Source organism: Glycine max, chromosome 7 (genome assembly GCF_000004515.6).
Source record: "Glycine max cultivar Williams 82 chromosome 7, Glycine_max_v4.0, whole genome shotgun sequence".
Classification (NCBI taxonomy): Eukaryota; Viridiplantae; Streptophyta; class Magnoliopsida; order Fabales; family Fabaceae; genus Glycine; species Glycine max.
Genome location: NC_038243.2, coordinates 2,964,340 through 2,983,700, shown reverse-complemented (window position 1 = coordinate 2,983,700; position 19,361 = coordinate 2,964,340). Strand labels below are relative to the sequence as shown.

The window sequence follows — 19,361 nt, the reverse complement described above, 5'->3', positions numbered from 1 at the left end:
TTTATATATTACATTAGTTTTAGTTATTGTAAATTATTAGTATGTTAATTAGTTAGAATGTTAATATTATTTAGTTTACTTGTTTTAAGTTTTTATTGAAATATATGATACGTTATTAATATTAATATTATATATATTGTTTAAATTTTTATTTCCATAGTAATTTTTCGATTTATTTTAATTTATTTGTATAATATATGTTATCTAATTAAAATTTTGTTAATTGAAAAAAAATGTAATTTATTTAAATTTAAATTTTATTATTTGTAGAGTATTTTAATTTATTACATGTATTTTAATTTATTTGAAAAGTATATTTAAATTCTATTATTTGTATCATATATTTTGTTATTCAAATATATGTATTTTGTTATTTATTCAAATTTTAATTATTTGGTATGTATATTTAATTAATTTTTTGTAATGTATAATTTTTTTTGTCAATTTATTGTATTATATTTTATTTTGTAGTATCAATAACATTTTTCTCGTCATGTTCACCAAATATACACATTAAGTCTAGCCCAATTGATGACGACCTATTATGGATGTCAGAACATGTCTGGAATGGGGAAGAAGACCGAAAATTACACATCAGAGACGAGTTGTTCCCACGTATCAAGGGAAAGAAGAAATATTACAGGAAATTATTCCTTTACTTCGGCAATGTGGTTTTTACTGGATAATAAAGATGGGAAATTATTCACCTAGTTTTTTTTATAGAGGAAATTATACCTTCTGCTGGGTGAACAATTCATACTGGTTGAATCATGTAGGTGACTTCATCGTCGGTGACATTTGATCTTGTTGTTGAAAACTTTCAAGCATGGTTTCAACATCTTCGTCATCACAAATTTGTAACGCAACATATTTTCCCGACATTAAAAATCTACAACTGATAGCAGAAATAATTTCATTATTTTCTAACTTTACCTTATCTCCAATTTTTTTCTTCAAAGAATTGAAACTAATTCTACATTTAATCTGAATCGCTTTTTTACTGCCTTCAAATATTACACCATCATTCTCTTCATATACCCTTCCATTGAAATACAACACTGTTATAACCAAATTCATGATGTATCTACAAAAACAATATTTTAAATAATTAATCATAATAAATTCAAAATAATAAAATGTAATCACAAAAAATCCCTTTAGTGGAACTTCACATTAAAACTTTATTCTAAAAAAAATTATTAACTTCAAATAAATATAATGTTTGACACTTAAAAAACATGAACAATTTCAAGGTAGTAATTTTAAAGGCAAAATAAACCATGAACGAAGTTAGTATTATAAATAATTAACCTTAACAATAATAACTTCAAAATAAAAAAAGGTAATTAAAAAATTACTACAAATACATTAAAATAAATATGATGCCAAAAACTTAAAAGTATAAATTTAAAAAGGGAGAACAAAGCATCAAAGAACACTTTCAAAGTAGACATTTTAATTAGATTACAAAGTATCAACGAAGTTATTATTATAAAGGCACACAACATCAACACCAACCTAATCTAATTAAAAAAATACTACACACTTCATATTGAAATTCTTTTCTGCACTAACATACTTACTTCAAATAAATATAATGTAAAAAAAAATTATTTTAAATACAGTTCAAGTTGAACGCTCATAAATCTTTAACACACACCAACAAACCATGAACATCAACCTAATCTAATTAAAAAAATACTACAACTTCATATTAAAAAAAATTCACACTCAAAATACTTACTTCAAATAAATATAATGCTACAATTTTTTTTATTTATTTTAAACACAGTTAAAAGTACAATATTCATAAATTTTTAACACACTAACAAAGCATCAACACCAACCTAATCTAATTAAAAAAATACTAAAAACTTCATATTCAAAATATTTTTTCCGAACTCAAAATATTTTCTTTAAATAAACATGATGGCACAATTTTTTTTTTACACATAGTTGTACTTCAACCCATACACAAATTTTTAACACACATGAACAAGTATATCGAATATGAAGCTAATTTAATTAAAATAATAATAAAAACTTCACATTCAAACTTTATTCCGGCCTAAAAATATTAATTCAAAAAAAAATTGATGTCACATAATTGTTTGATTGGGAATTTCGAACCTTGAAGACTGACAAATTTAAACTTCAAGAAAACAAATTTTGAGGGTTTCAGTAAGTTCTCAAAACGCTGAAAAGCAAGTTTCAGCAAGTTTTCAAAACATTGAAGCAATTGTGAAGACGCGTTACGTATTTAAAGACCTTAAATCACCAAAGCCAATGGTACTTACATTTTGCCTAAATCGCCAAAGCCACTGGCTAGTCCCCTTTAGCCTAACTCGCCAATGCCAGTGGCTAGTCCCCTTTAGCCTTTACCCGCCCTTGCCACCTGAAAAGGTGACCAACTGAAAGCCTGAAAAGCTGAGCCTGCGCCTTAGCCTGCAACTCACCAGTTTGACTGGCTAGTCTCCTTGCATGACGAAATCGCCAATGAGACTGGCTACACCAACGAATCCGCCAGTGGCAATGGCATCTTCGCCACGTGTCACAGCCACAACAAACCCACCAATGGGACTGGCGGTTTGCATGGTTTTTGCATGTTCTTTATGTAAAAAAGAACACCATTACTGAATTAGTTTTAAAACAGTCATATTCAAAGAATAAGTTTGTAAAAGTGCCCCTTCAGAACAATTTGCCTCTGTTTGTTATCTAAGTGGGTACACCGAACACCTTGTGCTGCACTTAGTTTTGTTTTTTTGGTAAAGTGCATTTAGTGTATTAATAAATTAATTGGATTTTAAAAAAATAGATAGGTATAATTAACGGAAAATAGGCGACTAAATTATATTCACATTACATATAACTACTTAAACCAAATGATTGTAACCTTTTTTTTTCACTTGCTTCACTATAAAAATTATCAAGTGTGTTAAATTCTGATTGAATAAGCACTTAAGTATTTGCCCAAACATTTCCAAAATCTTGAATTTCAAAGCCAGAGAAAAGGGAGAGGAAAAGTCTATGGTTAGTTTGGGAGAGGAAAAATAAGTTCATCCTGCGATATACCACCAAGAAGCAAGAAACTTGGGCCAGCCAACACATCTAGGATTTTCTTTTTAAGATGGATACTTAGTTTATCACCTTATCAATCTTCGTAAACTTCATTAAAATAGTCATAATAATTAGCACTTAAAGATTATTGGCAGAAGGAAACAGCAATTGTCTTGGACATGCTCCACTATATAAACTTGTGTTAGCCCTTGAGCTTACATCTTCTAAGCTTTAGAAGCCATGCACTTAGTAACCAAGTTTCCAGTGATTCGTTTTGTGCAGAGTCTTCAATATACAGCATTGTATATTTTGAGAGAACCAAACTTGTTATCTCACTAGGAATAGTTCAAAATTCATACAAGATGGAAAACATTTGAATGACAAAGGAAGGAACAAGTTAACTAAAACTAAAATATCACTATCATAGTTTAGTATTTCCCAACACCTGCATTTCTCCACTTCTAAAGTGAACTACAATTACAAAGTTGAAAGTTGCAGTTACATGCAAATTATCCACCAGAAAGAAGGTAACTGGATCTAGAATGCCCAACACTGTTGTAAAGCTTTCAAGCTGTACCGTGTTAGCCTGCTGAAGCAGTTGTCTGTGTAAAGACTCTTCTACAGTCACAGTCATCACAAGTATTGTTCTTGTATCCTAGCACGGTTCTCTTCCCACCACAATCTCGCATGCATTTCTCCAAACCTTTCTCGGCTGTGTAAAAGAATGAAGAGAGAAAATTTTGAATTAAATGAATGTGATTAGTTATGATAAAATCAATCTTGATGACTTAGCAATCCAACTGTTAAGACTCATGAGTCAGGTATCAAAGGGATAATTCGAAAACTTAGTTCACAAGGAGCTACATCCAAAACTGGCTTCATTTTTTATTCTCTCCATAAAGCTTAAAAGCATAATAAAAGTAGATCCTATAATCAAATCACTAAATGTAAACCAAAATACCAAAATAAAAAAAAAAAGAGCTTAATAGGCATGCACTACCACGGTAAATTTTTTACACTGTCAACAAATCAGAAATCATCTTCGATATGACTTTTACCATACATACATGATAGTTTGTGATTGGATAATGCAAAATAACTTTACATTGTCAGTGTATGAATGGTATATTCTAGAAAAATGTCAAATCAAGGAGCATGAGGAAAGTTTTCATACAATACAACTATAGATAATTCGTAACAAAGAATTAAAAAGCTGTTACATTGAAACTAAAAGTAATTTATTATCCACACTAATGAGTAATGATTTCTTTGTACCTGAACCGGACACGTCTGAGTTCTCTGGTTCCACCTGGCAGTGCTCTGATAGTGATGTATACTCCTGGTTCATCCTGTTCAACCCATTCAGTTTCCATATCACTGGCATTGCTGATTGAAAACTCGCCCGAGTGATCTTCTCCAGATGAACTGGTCCTTACAGAACCATCAAGGGATGATCTTTCGGTCTTTGGTGCACTAATGTTGGAAAGATTAGGTGTTGATGCCAGACCGCTTGTTTCATAGCAAGGGTGGGGTTGCATTTGGTGGCGATCCAGTGAATCTGATGAGGAGTAGCCCATTCCCATTGGATGGTGAAAATGCCGGGGTGCACGTTCTTTGCTGAGTGGAGGAGTGGCAGGACTGTCCCTAGCAGATTCAATCTTTGAGCTCTGAAAAAGAAAAGTTATATAAAGACCAAATAAAATATATCCATGTAGCAAATGTACTGCAACAGAAGATTATAAATGAACTGATCATGAAATGCAAAAGATAACATCCTACTCCCATAGTTAATTAATAGGTTACACATTAATTAGGAAGCCGATCCCTACACACTTCTTGCTCATTCAAGAACTAGGTTTTTAATTAACTCACATATCTCAAGTTCAGACCTCAAGTATGAGTTAGAAGGAATTTGTGATTGATTGCTAAGCATAACATGTAAGCAAAATGAGTTCCTTGGATAAAGAAGTTTAATCATGCAATTCTTAACAACGAATTACAAAAAACTGTATGTTCACCTCGTCTTCAGATCTAGGTGGGGTTGGAAGAGGAACTGCTTGCTGATTGAACCTTTGAACATTGTACAATTCCATGACCTTGTCATAATTCTCTGCCCACCACCTCTGAGCTTGCCATTTATTAAACATTTCACGACTGATCCATATATCAAATAAAATAAAATAATCAGTACAATCATCAAAGGGCTAAAAAAACAAAAAAGAAATGTGACATCACACACTAGTATATTTCCCTTCATTAAAAAAATTTCAACACAAAAATGTAAACATGGAATTCTAATTGCTATTTTCAGACTAGACAACCGATATTCAAGGACAGACAAAAAAACTTGCAGGTTATAGTAGTGTAAAAACATTTCAAAAGTGAGTCCAGTAGGCATAAGGCAATTGCTTCAGGTGGTTACCCCTCTTAAGAAAATAAAAAAGCAGGTTAATTTTTGTAGAGGAAAAAGTTTTGTTCCCACAGCATCCATATTGTTCAAATTTGAATTCAGTAGCTCTTGACTGATTCAAGATTCATGATCTTCTTGATTGTTTCCAATTCACTTCTGACTTCTGAGACTAGATAAGGAGAAGCTCAAACTTTGATGAAAGACAGATGACCCTGAAGTTATGAGTTTAATGACAAAAACCCAAAGGACACTTAACTCCCAACAAAAAAGGACTCGTTGTTAACTTAGTTAAAGCAATGAAACTATTATCAATAAAGTAGAATTTCATATTCATAAACTATTAATGATTGAATGGTTCCTTCTAATATCCCTTTATAATTATTGTCTTTAAATTTTAAATTTAGAACAGAAGGGGGGAAGGTGGTGACAAATTTTGCTTGTTTTTCATAAAAGGAATATTACTCTAGCAGTGGCACAAAACCAAGGCAGGCCTTTTTCTTTGCATAAGTTCCTTTCTTTTCTTTTCTTTTTTCTTTTTTTCTTTTTCCTTTTTCTTTTTGTGGGCTGAGAAGGAGGGAGGGAGTGCATTTGAATGATCAGGCTAGAAGATAAAAATCCTTTTTGCTTTTGTCCCAGCCAAGCACGAGTTACTGACTATGGAACAAAGAGGCACAATAGAAACAAGATAGATCCTGCCAATCTAAAATCTGGACAGCCTTTGAAAAGCATGAGATCACTCCCAAACAAACATGTACTTAGTTTTGCCAGATCAAAGAATAAGGGAGACAGTTTAAAACACAACAAAGGACAAAGTCTCACATTGGCTAAAAGGCGAGTTGCCTCTACCACATGACAAAGGCATGTGCTTACACATACACATACACATACACATACACTCCTCCAAATGTGCAATCTCAAAACACACACAAGAGGATTAGTAGTAATAGTACCTGAACCGTATCCTCTTGAGATCATTCCCTCCCTGAGGCAATGAAACAAAAGTAATAAGCACACCAGGCTCAACTTGTGCAATCCACTCCTTAGGCTCATCCTCCTCCATGAACACCACTGACTCAGTTCGTCCACTCACTGATGCTGGTGTTCCTTCTCCACTTGAAAGCCCTTTCACCCTACCATTTTCCACTTCCTTCCCCCACATCCTTGGGGTTGAATTGGAGCTCCCGGTTCTTCGGTAGGCCCAGTTGAACCTTGCTGAATCTGACCCCATATCTGAGTCTGCATACTTCCTATTCCTGTTACCATTTGAAGATCCTGAACATGGCCTGCAGCTCTTATATGCCCCAGAAGCCTTCACTGCCATGTCCTTGATCTGAAAAACAAAAACCACCCCTTTTGTCACCATAGTTCCCTCTTTAAGTACAGCAAATCATTAAAAGACAACCCAAAAACAAAATTGAATCCTTTTAGTTCTCTTGGTATTACTATTAGGCTATTAGCATCCAAGAGGTGAGTTCTTAGTACTTACTGTTTTCTAAGATTAGGTAATGAGACAAATCAGGAATATAAGGCAAATGGTCAATTTACCTGAGAAGTGAGAGCCTTGATGGCTTGCTTGGTGCTGGGAGTGTGAACAGCTTCTTCCCCCTCTTCTTGGCGAAGAGATCCATTGTTGAGTTGCTTGGTACACGCTATGCAAGTCAACATTTCTCAATGACAAAAAGATAAACCAAGTTGAAGTCACACTACCAAAAGATATATCAATCAGAAGAAAGGATGACACTTTGCAACAATCAAACAGATTGAAGATCTCGGGCCAACTTGATCTCCACTCCCAGAAACTCAAAAACCAAAAACATCTACATTGAATGTGCTCCTCTCTGAACAAAATCACAAACTAAGTCAGACAGAGAAAGTGAGAGAATGAAGACCAAAATCATAAACATTTCATCTCTCAAGAGTCAATAGAGGGAGCTAGAGATTGAAGGTTAGCAATAGAGATGTAAAGGGACATGTTTCAAGACGATTTATGAGATCAAAACTCATTCTTTTTTTTTCTTCATTTTTTTATATCAAAGTTGGAGTGAACTTAATTCTCTCTCTCTGAGTCAGAGGGGGGAGAGAGACTAACATAACATAAGACACACATACATACACACTACACACACACATCAAAGACAAAGAAAGAGTGCAAGTTAAAAGAATAAGAACCCACCACACCACCCTTGGTTCCTTTTCAGGACCATTGAGATTTGAGATTCCTATGAATGCAGCTCTACAACGTGTGAGACTCTGAGGTTTGGCTTGGTGGCTTATGTGTCCCTCTATGCATTATATAACGTGTGATAGTGAACATATATATATATATATATATATATATATATATAGAGAGAGAGAGAGAGAGAGAGAGAGAGAGAGATCATAAAAAAGTGGTGTGTGCATGCGCCACCCTATTCTCTCCGATGAGAGAAAAAAGGTGAATATGGGAGTGTTGTTGTGTTGCGGCGTGAACTAGTTCTTCTTAGTTGTTGTTGTGTCTGTGCGTGCTTTGTCTGGAGACTCGGCATAAAAAAAATGGGACATTGTGCAAAGATGCAGTCTTGCCACTTTAAACTTGCCCCACGTAATAAAAATCACATATGCTATTATTCTCTACAAAAGTTGTCTCAGTTTCTTTTTTTTTTCTTTTTTCTTTGTTTTTTTTACTTTTGTAAAAGATATAGATTATTTTTCATAATGACATGCACCATGTTTTGTAACAATAAATAGCAGTATCAAGCCTCATAATTATCTGTCATTATAATTTCTAAAAAACCATCATTATATAGGGTAAATATTTTTTATATACTAATTATTTAATTATGTAAATTAAAATGATTGTATTAAAAATAATAATATAATTATAACAAGAATATTATAAAGATAATAGAATTTGCTAGTTCTTAAACTAAAATACAGTTTATGTGAATTTAAAAATAATAGCATACTTATAATAACAGTACTTAATATAGTTTAATTTAAATTTATAAATAATAATAACAAATACAATTATTATTATCATTTAAAATACAATTCCATTTAATTTGAATTTGATGATAACAACATATTCATAATAGCAATGACTTAAATTTTAAAAAAATTGCAAAATCTTATAAATCAATCTCATTTTCATTTTCGTTAGTTATATGTAAAAATCACTATATAACAGGGGGAGAAAAATAAGATAAAGGGTGAGTTAATTGACAAAGTGTGAAGAATGAGAATCTCACTATGAGTGCTCAAATTTATACTATAAAACTACTGATTTAAATCAGGTAATTAGTATTTAGTTTACCATCACTTCACCCTTTCAAATATTTCCCTTCCTACTCACATCAGTTCTCTCTTATTTCTTGAAAGTCCTTGTCTCTCCTTTCCTCTCATTTTCAGTCTTTGTCCTTCGTCCCCTCTAATACCACTACCTCTTTTTTTCCCCGTTAATTATCAAAGGGTTTATATGTCGATGCATTTTTTTTATATATATATAATCTAGAAACAAATTTTTGGAATTACTTTTACCCTTTTTAAAACAAAAATTCATCATATAGTTTCTTGTATTTCAAAAATATAATTTTGGAACACACCTTCGACTATGTTCCAAATATCAATAGGAGGAACTTTATTAAGGAATTTTGTTTTTGGAAGCATATGTGGCAGCAATTTTATATTTTAAAATTTTGTTTGATGATGCATTTATTTTTATATGAGCATATATATATTAGGCATGATCGTCTATTGAAACATTAAAAACCTTCATTCATTGATTTATCCTTGAGTTCATAGTACAGGTTATCTATGAGAAATCCGACATACTACATATCCAAATCCCCTGGTTTTTCACACCAATGAGTGCAAAAATTGGGGCTCATTGTTTTTTTATAAAAAAACCATATATCGACTCTTTGAGCTAGTAGTCATTGATATATGAAATATATTAAATGTTTATATGTATAATGTATTTCAGATCAACAACAAAAAATGATCTACAAGGATCTTATTTATATGTTTTGGCTCTCAACTGTCAAGAAATATGATATGAACACATGTTGATTTGTTTAGGATTGATTAACTAGAATCTTAATATTTGTCTCAAGGATTATATAGGATGAAGTTAAATATATATTTATAAATTATTATTTATTAATTGACATTTATTAGGACTATATAAATAAATGCATTCATCTTTACTTGTGATCATCAATGAAGAAAATTGAAGTTTATTTTTAGCTTGACTTTGTATATAACTTTGTTAATGGTAGAATGTTAGGAGAGTTGAGTAGTGTAGTCTTCGCATTAGAAAAAATCTAAATGAACACCAGCACTTTCAGAATTTTATCAATCCAAATAATATATTATTTCACTTACAATTCACTTTTATCCTCCCCTCTTTATTTCTTTTATCTCTATTTCTTTCCTTCTCATTTTCTCCCTTGTCTAACCAAAGTGTATGTAAAGTAGCATAAGCCAATGCCATTCAATTTGCTCTCAGAATATGAGATTACTTTGACTGTACACTGAGTGGCACATGAACATGACAGACTGGAATATAATTAGCTTATTAACAAAGAAAGACAGGAACAGCTTAGTGCATCATTAATTTCCTTTTTGCCTCGAAATGATGTGATAGTTGCTATGGGGTAAAACCAACAATGTTGAGCAACAAGTACTCCCAGGTTTGGATGTTTGTGTTATGAAGGGAACATAATTGGCAGTAGAATACGCAACACATCTCCTACGCCTACTCTGTGTAGGACAGATAACGTTTCAGTAGTTCCCACGACACTCTAGCACAATGTCAAACATATATATATATATATATATATATATATATATATATATATATATATATATATATATATATATATCAATTCTGCGACCACCATCACTTTGTAGACAGCTAAAATTTCTATAAATTAATTGTTTTTAAAAATGTTTTTTTTTATTTTAAATTTGGACCATAATAATAATTTTTAGAAGAAAAAAAATATTTTTAATCTTTATACTTTATAAAATTCTTAGTTTTAATTTTGTCTTTATCATATAGAAGACAATGATTTCCAAGAGACTAAAAATAATTATTTTTAAAAATTCAGAAACTAAAATATTGGATGGTGATATACAGAAACTAAAACAAGAACTTTATAACGTATATAGGAACTAAAAATATTTTCTTTTCTTTTTAGAAATACCCTTTATAAGTGTATCGTCCGGTCAATATTATAACATTATAGCAATGATTAATGATGGTTTAGGAAAATACGAATGCATTGTTTTTTATTTTAATTTACATTAAATATCATGATCTCTATAGCTATTTTGATTGCAATCAAAAGCTTTCATGTCATGTTCGCGAACTGCATAAAAAAAATTGTGAAGAGTTGTAGCTGCTACGTACAATTACTTCCTTTCACGTGATTTGTTCTATAGAGTTACTGGATCATTCTCAACTTTATTATCAACAGAATTTATAATGACACTAACCACGTACAATCTCTTCTAAATTGTGAACTTCTGAGCATTATTTTTTTTCCCTTTAGTAATCTAGCAGATGATTAACATCCAAGTTATTATGACAATTAAAATGATTGTCCATTTTATCAAAATTACAAATTCCTTCTTTAAAAATGATTTCATTTAAATTTCTTTAAATGACTTGATTCTCTTTTTTCGATGTAGATTATAAACTTCCTTTAAAGGAAAACAATTATGTACGAGTTGGAAACATACACAAAATAACTTAGTGTATTTGATTTTCTGTTGAAAGATTTCAAACCATTATTATTTAATCAAAAGTTATAAATTCTAACTTTTTATAAAATATGTATTCGTTAAACAAAACACATCATTAATTAATCATATGATGGAATGCAACTGCAAGATTAATAGACTAGTATCTTGCAATAAATTTATATTTGTTAAGCAAAAAAGTGTTTTTTAATTAATAAATTATTAATTATTTAATATTTCTTTAAAAATTTATAAAATTAATGATTTTAACGTTATTAAAAATTCATAGTGATCTTACTTTATAATATGTGCCAAAGTACAGTGGCAATAGGCAGAGTTTCTCCACGTGCTGGCACCCGGCAACCATGGCCACTCGTGCACCTGTTCCATCTCTCCTTTTCCTCCTATCTAAATTCTAAAGTTATAAAATTATTTAATTACTTTTCAGATTTCTATTTTCATTAATTGATAACTTTTTACCAGAAATGTTTGCTTCACTTTTTACTCACATATTGCCTGCGTTGAGTTTCAATTACACATCATTCCAAAACTATATAATATAACCGACAACCAAGCTTTAATTAAATCTATTTTTTTGAAATGAAGAAAACATTAATCTATCGCATAATTCCAGGGGAACAAGAAGGAGGTTAGGTTAAGGTAGAGATCGATGATAAACAACACGTTTGTTTAGTTTCAGGAAATATTTTTTATTCCATTATTAATAATTGTAAAGATAATCTTATTTTTGTAATTATTTATGAAAAAATAAAAAAAAATTAACATTTTACTTTTATCTGTTTTCTATAAATTCTTGAAATAGTGTGGAAAAGAATAAGAAAAATAGATGTTTACTATTGGATATTATGAATAATTAAGATTAAAATACATATATAATTATGTGTGCTTTTTTTTTTCTAAATCAAGTCACATAACTCTATTTTAAGTGATTATATGACTTTAAATTTTGATTATTTATTTATAGTTATTTGACCTAAATTTATCATATTGGAAAGCTGTTAATGGAAAGAAAAAAGATTTGAGAAGAAACAACATAATTTTTTTAGGTTAATTAAGTTTTTAATCCTCAAGAAGATTTTGAATTTTTGATCCTTAAATTATTTTTGAAAAAAATATTTGATCCTTAAATAATTTTTTGTTATTATAAATAGTCACTATCCTTAATAATCTTTGTTAAGTACTCAACTGTCTACTTAAGCGGTCACGAATATCATCATATAATGTAGATGAGGAGGATGAATTATTAATGTGCATCACAGATCTCTTCATGAGCGATTGTTGTATGTATGTTCATGAATGCTTAGAGCGTTAGGGTTCAACATTGATTTTTTTTTTCTTTTATATTTTAATAACATAATATTCTAATTATTTATCTAAATATAATAAAACTTATGTGATATGTATGTGACATGTACATGGCATTTAATCTGTCTTGTTTCATGATATTTTCTTGCTTAATAGAAAACATTAACAATGACACATTCTTTGGGGATTAAATTTTTTAAATAAATAATTTAAAGACAAAAATTCAAAACTTCATAGTTTTAAAAATTTAATTAACCCTAATTTTTATGTTGACAGGAATTGAAGAAGACACAAATAAGGAACTGCTCTGATTATGAATTTATGCCATTGCAGGTACCAGTAACATATATGATATCAGACTCAAGATCTAATTGATGACAGCCCTACCAAAATTGTTTGAACTGGAGCTTTATTAGTATTTTTTAAAAAAAAGTTTAAATGTATTAGATCTTGTAGATTATTAAGCTTAGAGTACAGATTTCAAGACTATATATTTACACAGATTACTCATTAATAAAAAAATTTCATCAACAATAAATACTAAACTCACATTCTTTTAAAATATGAATTTATTCATTTTATAATCTGGATAAACCTTTTTTTGCGGGAGCTTTATTAGTTAGATGCTAGATAATTGTCTTATTAGGCTATTAGCCTTGTAGCCGTTAGAACTTAAAAAATAAAATAAAATCAAAATGTGCAGAGTCACGGGTAGAATAATTGAAGTCGGGCAATTTGTTCTATAACATTAATATTTATAATATATTTGTATAATACAATTTTATCTTTTTCTATTATTATGTGTTTTTTATTATATCAATATCATTTTTCTTTATTCAATCTATCACATAGATTGACCCAGGCTTCAGTCAAACCAGAATAACTGGTTGTGTCTGCCACACTTTTGTCCATTTCTTCCACAGTCCAAACATCTTAAAATTCAAAGATACCAAAAACTTCCTTTTCTGATTATTATTTTCTCCTATTTCGTTTCATGATACAGTTTTGACTCAATTCTAGTTCGCACAAATTTGGTAACCCTGTTAGGCCATTCAATGGCCATAAAAGTAAGGATTAAGGAATACCAATTAGTAAGAAATTCTAAATTTATATGAACCTCTTTTTACTGTAAATATATATGAACTTATCAAGTATAAAAGTGGTGTAGGAATTTTTTGATGCATGTATAAATTTTTTTTGGACAAAATTTGTACTATATTTATTAATTTGCAACGGTGAGAGGGCAAGATACTAAGTGTTTTATTTATTGAAAAAATGAATAATCGTAAAACAATATTTAACAACACACACATATATAGTTGGATGGCTCCTTGCAAATCAAACTCTACAGTAATATCACAAAATTTGAGAGACCAAGCAAATCTATGCCCCATAAGAATACAAAAGAGCTTTGTATAAGTGACCAAGCAAGTTCCTACATTTGAGGCATCAAAGTAATCTTTGAGAATTCCCCTCACAACACAAGCTGTCAATTGATTTGAGTTAGGAACTGCCCCCATCAGTGTTGAGCTTTACCCAACCGTGAATAGAAAGATGCTAGGGTATGAAATTGCCGTGATATATTGTTATGAATAGGATACACCACCTGTTGAACGTGGTTTTGTTAAAAAAAATTGTATTATTTGTTAGATATTTTAAAAGTTTAAATCTCATTAGTTAATTCTGTTAATTATTTTTAAATTTATTTTATCATGAGTTGGAAGTTTCATTATCTATTAATGATTTTTAGTTTTTGGATTTATTTAAACCCTTTCAACTGCTAACCTATTTTTCTAATCGTGATCTCTCTATTTTCTTCTCTCGAATTATAAGTTCATAGGTATGTGTAATTGAAGGTAATTTTGCTAGTTCTATTGTTCCTGTAACAGTTAGGAGAAGTCTGTTAAATCCTGAAATACTTGTACACCATGCATGCAGATAAATTCTTAATCACATTGTGAGGTCTAACTATCAAATACATCTAGGCTTATAATAATAATAATAGAAATGAGAATTGCTCATCTAATTAACATCCTCCTTTTAAAGCTTTGCAATACATCAAGGCTTATAATAATGTTGTATTTGATTGAGATAAAAAAAAATAAAGAATAAATTATAAGAGCTCCATGTGGTCTTATATCTCTTATATTCTACTTAATTAGCTTATTTTAAAAATTTCTCTTTTATTTTCATCTTTTTTATTTTATTTTTATCCTCTAAATTAAACATAGCATTTTAGAAATAAAGCAAATAGGGCGCGGAAAGTTTCGGGTTATTATTTAAGAAATTATATGTATTGAGTATGTATCATATATCATCTAGTAATAATTGTTCATATACAATGTTTAGATATATGTCACATCATTATAAATTTAAAACTTTAAAAAGAAAATTGACTGCAAAACTTTTAAAATTTATAAAATTGAAAAACCACTAATTTTTTTTTTGTAAGGATTGCAACTAATATTTGTTATATTTAAATGAATTAAAAATATAACTAACCCTTATTTATATTTTTTAATACTGCAACTTTTTATTATATATTGAGTGATAATCATGCTTGCGTAAAAAGTAACCTGGATCATTTATCAGAGAAAGTATTGAAAAGAAATCGATACTTTTTTGCTTTATACTTTCTTTTATTCACACACAAAAATAAATCAATAATAATGCTTCAGATACGTACCTCGATCTTCATTATGATTCTGGTCGGGAATTATATTCGTGCCTTTGTTTGTGGTGCCAAAACCACATTCAATTCAGTTATAAATCATAACATGACACCAAATGTAATTTCATTCTTGCAAACACGACATAATATGCATATGTATTTTACCAAAAAGACATTATTGATCGAGTTTACACTAATAGTTAGGGACACAAAAGAACATTAATAAACTTATTATTAACGGGCGAGAATAGATAACAATGTACTTGTGCTAGCATGTACATGCAACTTAAAACTACTCCAGTGTCCTTGATTATATATATAAATATAAATATATGTTATCCCAAACATTAACTACAGACTAAGAGTTTATTCAAAATTTATGCTTCAAAAATACGACAAAGTGATAAAGTGTTGTGCTCTAGTTGTACATGGCCTAACACCATGTTTGTTACTTGGAAAAAGCCGTGAGTGATCAAACTCTGCTTGCACTCAACACCACAGGCAACGAAAGATAAATCTAACTCTCTCTTTCTATCTTTAATTTTTTCTTTCTTTTAAAGAGCTGAAAAGAACCATCAACGGTTACTACGAATATTGTATGACAAATTTTGTCTCTGCCTCTACTGAAATTTGAGAGCCACACGACTCATTCCTTAAAACAGAACAAATGCCAACTTGCTATGCATTAAAATATGTTTGCCTTCAGCTTATAGCAAAAAACTATTTGGTTTAATTGTTTCTTCGGTTCTTGTCAAGAAGGGAGGAATAAAGTGAAAGATACACTTTTCTTGTACAGTGGAAAACTCTTTTTGTTTCTTTCCGTATGCAACATCACACGGGAAGAGAGCAACTCTTAGATTCCATATTTGAAAATCTTTAAGCAAGAAATCTTACCTCTTAAGGAATTCTAAAACACTGAATTTTGATTTTCTTTCCAAAGTAGTTTGGATTCTTGAATATGAAATATGACTTGATTACACTTTGCAGTATATACATTTTGGTAAGTCATATAACTTTTAATAACAATCATGTAAATGAAAAAAATCTAATAGGAAAGAGAGATACTATTATAGATAATTAATTTTTGTAAAAAAAAGAAGATAATTAACTAAGTTTTCAACAAAGATTAAATATCTATATATATATATATATAAAATCAGTAAATACTTTTCGTGAAAAAAAAAGTCATATGAAACAATATAAAATTACATTTTTTTATGAAATAGAAGTGTGATATAATGAAAACATACCCTCAATATTAACGAGCACAACGCTAAAGGCATGGTAACATACCTAGAAAATTAATACATAGCTCTATATCACAGATAGTTTTACTCAATTACAATTATTTAACTAATCTCTAAACATGAATAGATCTCTCTTCTCTCTTATAAAGATTATCTATCAAATAAGGTTTTAATAATTATGTAAGAAGTAATTGAACTTGGATTCATAAAAAAGAAAGATATGAACTAACTTATCTTTAATCACTCATGTCAACCCAATATAAAACCAAGGCAAACTCACAGCTGAACATCCCGCGAGTCTTCGTCTCTAAAGGGCAGATACCAAAGCAACAAGTCTTTGTCATGTCGCGCTCAATGGTTATAGTACCGATTTAATTGGTTAGCTTTTTCTAAACATATATGTTGATGAAGAAAGAGATCGAAGCCTCCTATTGAATTGATATAATATTAGCCACTATAGTCTATAGCCACATCCATATGAAAGTTTTTATCTGGCGTGATTAATAATAAAATAATAATAAGATAGAGAATATTAGTAGGGATATGAACAATACTATATATTTATTTGCTACGTGTCCCTGATTGACAAAGGAGTGTAATTAATTAATTAATTAAGTTGAACAAAGTTATGATAAAGCATTAGAGTTCAACTAATTAAGTGTGTTTAATTGTATATATGTACTCTATTTTTTATTATTATGGTCCGGCCGTTACGTTTGCGTGTAATTTAATTCCACCAAAATCTTTTATGCTTCAAAAGTCAGAGTTGAAATAAAAATTTATGACACACAATGTACCACATGGGTAAAATTAATGTATAGAAGCGTAATTAATATTTGTTTATATTGGCTATGATAGTTCCAGAATGATTCAAACAATTGGTATAGTACATCACATATATAAGGGTTAAAGGTGACGGTGGATTCAAGGGCCTTGGCATCTGATGAAGAGAGTGTGAGGTCCACCTAGTTCCGTAGAAGAGACATTATCATATGAATGATTTCAATGGCATTAATATATTGGAGTTAATGTTGATGATCAATTGTGAAGAAGATATGTTGTCATCATGTCAGTGGACCATGAGTCACATGCTTGCAAAGGAAAAGATGGGACGTGATTGGCTTTGGTACTATGTTTCAAGAATTTAGAGCATGTAGACTTGGATGAGAGAGCAAAACCATGATGGTACTTTGGGTGCTTCAATCATTCTATCTGGCCTGTAAGGAAACCATGGGGCAGAAGGGAATGGTGAATTGGACATTAACTGGTTTTAGGCATATATGTTCATAACTTTTTTTAGGGTATGTTTGGTCGATGAAAATGAAAGGTAAAGAAGTGAAAGGAAAAAAAGAAAAGAAAAGAAGGAAGCATAAATAGAAGAAAGTTAGGTAATTTTAAATTATTTGGTAAAACAAAAAGAGAGAATAAGATATTCACTTGTCGTATAAAACATGATCTCCTAATCATAATTGATCAATTATAAATTTATTAATTGTTATGACAATTTCTTTAAAAATCATATTATTAATGATTTGTAATTGAATGATAATATAAAATTATTTTATATTATCAATGTATGATTATTAAATTAAAAAATAAAATAAAAAAATATTTTTTTTATTATTTGATTGTATAAAAAGTGAAAGAAAAAAAATATAAAATAACATAATATCTTAAATAAGAGAACTTTTGTCTTTAAATCCATACTATCATACAAGCACTTTTTTATTTGTTTCTATCCACATTTGAAATTAAAGAATCACTTTTTGAAGAAAGATTCATGTGATTTCTTTTCTTCTTTCTTATTTTATAAAACTCGATTCAAACAATGAAAGATGATTTCCGATCCTATTTTCCTTCCCTACTTCTTGTTTGGTCTGAAGGATGGAAATACTTTTGAATGAAGATAAGCCAGCGATTACTATATGTTAGATTTAGAGGATAATTAATTTTGAACTCGGTCTTGATTGTATTATTATTTTTTACTTATTTTTACTCATGTTATCATTTAATATCCTGTTTTAAAGAAATGTATATCCTTCGTTTTATAAAAATGTATTTTATGATGCTACCAAATGCATGTGTCAAACTAATTAATCTCCCATTAAAATAATGAAATGATCTGTATATTTTTTTCACAAGTGTGTTCCGAGGGTTCGAAAATCTCATGTTACCAAAAAGGTCTGCTGAGTTTGTAATGTGGGCCATATCTCGTGGATAGTAATAATGATTGTAAAGTAACTTATCATAAAGAATACAACTTTATAAAGGTAGAACAAATACCTTATTCTATTTAATTTCTGTATCGATTTCATGAAAATATATTAAGAGGTATTTTTTTTTAGGTGGAACTTAATTTATCTGTACTTTATAAAGCATGTTTTTATGATTTGTGTAGAAACTAAAGGTAAGAAAACGAAGCATAATGAACTTTCACGTTGATATAATCAAAACTCAATTCTTACAAGTATAATTTTTCACGATGAATGTCTGAAATCATTTGCGCTCTTTTTATTTAAGTCTTTACGTATAATTTTTTTTTCACACATTCATCGTGAAAATGAGAAGACGATTATAACTAATTCAAAGTTTGATTCGAACATAATAAAAAAATATTTTCGTTAAGAATTAAATTTGATATTATTCGAATGATTTAACCTTAAATTTAATACATTAATTACCTATGTCAAATCAATTAGTTAAATACAACTCTTTTTAATTTATAATACATCCTTTTTAACATATATTGCATGTATTGTTTATTTAAATTTGGGAGATTTATTAAATAAAAATAAAACTCATAAAAATTTTCAATATCTAATAAACTTTAATCAATAATAAAGAGCATGTTAGAAAAGAATATGTTAAAAAATATATTATTAATATTTTTCTTTTTTTATCTTTTACTTTCCTTTTCTGAAAACCT

At 29.6% G+C, this 19,361-nt stretch overlaps 1 protein-coding gene across 1 annotated transcript; it reads right to left on the bottom strand.

The window, feature by feature from the left end:
- Positions 1 to 3,334: 3,334 nt before the first annotated feature.
- On the bottom strand, positions 3,335 to 8,011 carry LOC100805480 (protein Brevis radix-like 2). Its single transcript, XM_006583084.4, has 6 exons — positions 7,641 to 8,011; positions 7,013 to 7,305; positions 6,418 to 6,797; positions 5,076 to 5,211; positions 4,333 to 4,724; positions 3,335 to 3,769 (listed from the first exon to the last, which is right to left on the bottom strand). The coding sequence occupies exons 2-6, from the start codon at positions 7,130 to 7,132 to the stop codon at positions 3,691 to 3,693; spliced, it is 1,107 nt and encodes a 368-aa protein (XP_006583147.1). The 5' UTR covers positions 7,133 to 7,305; positions 7,641 to 8,011; the 3' UTR covers positions 3,335 to 3,690.
- Between the last annotated feature and the right edge of the window lie 11,350 nt (positions 8,012 to 19,361).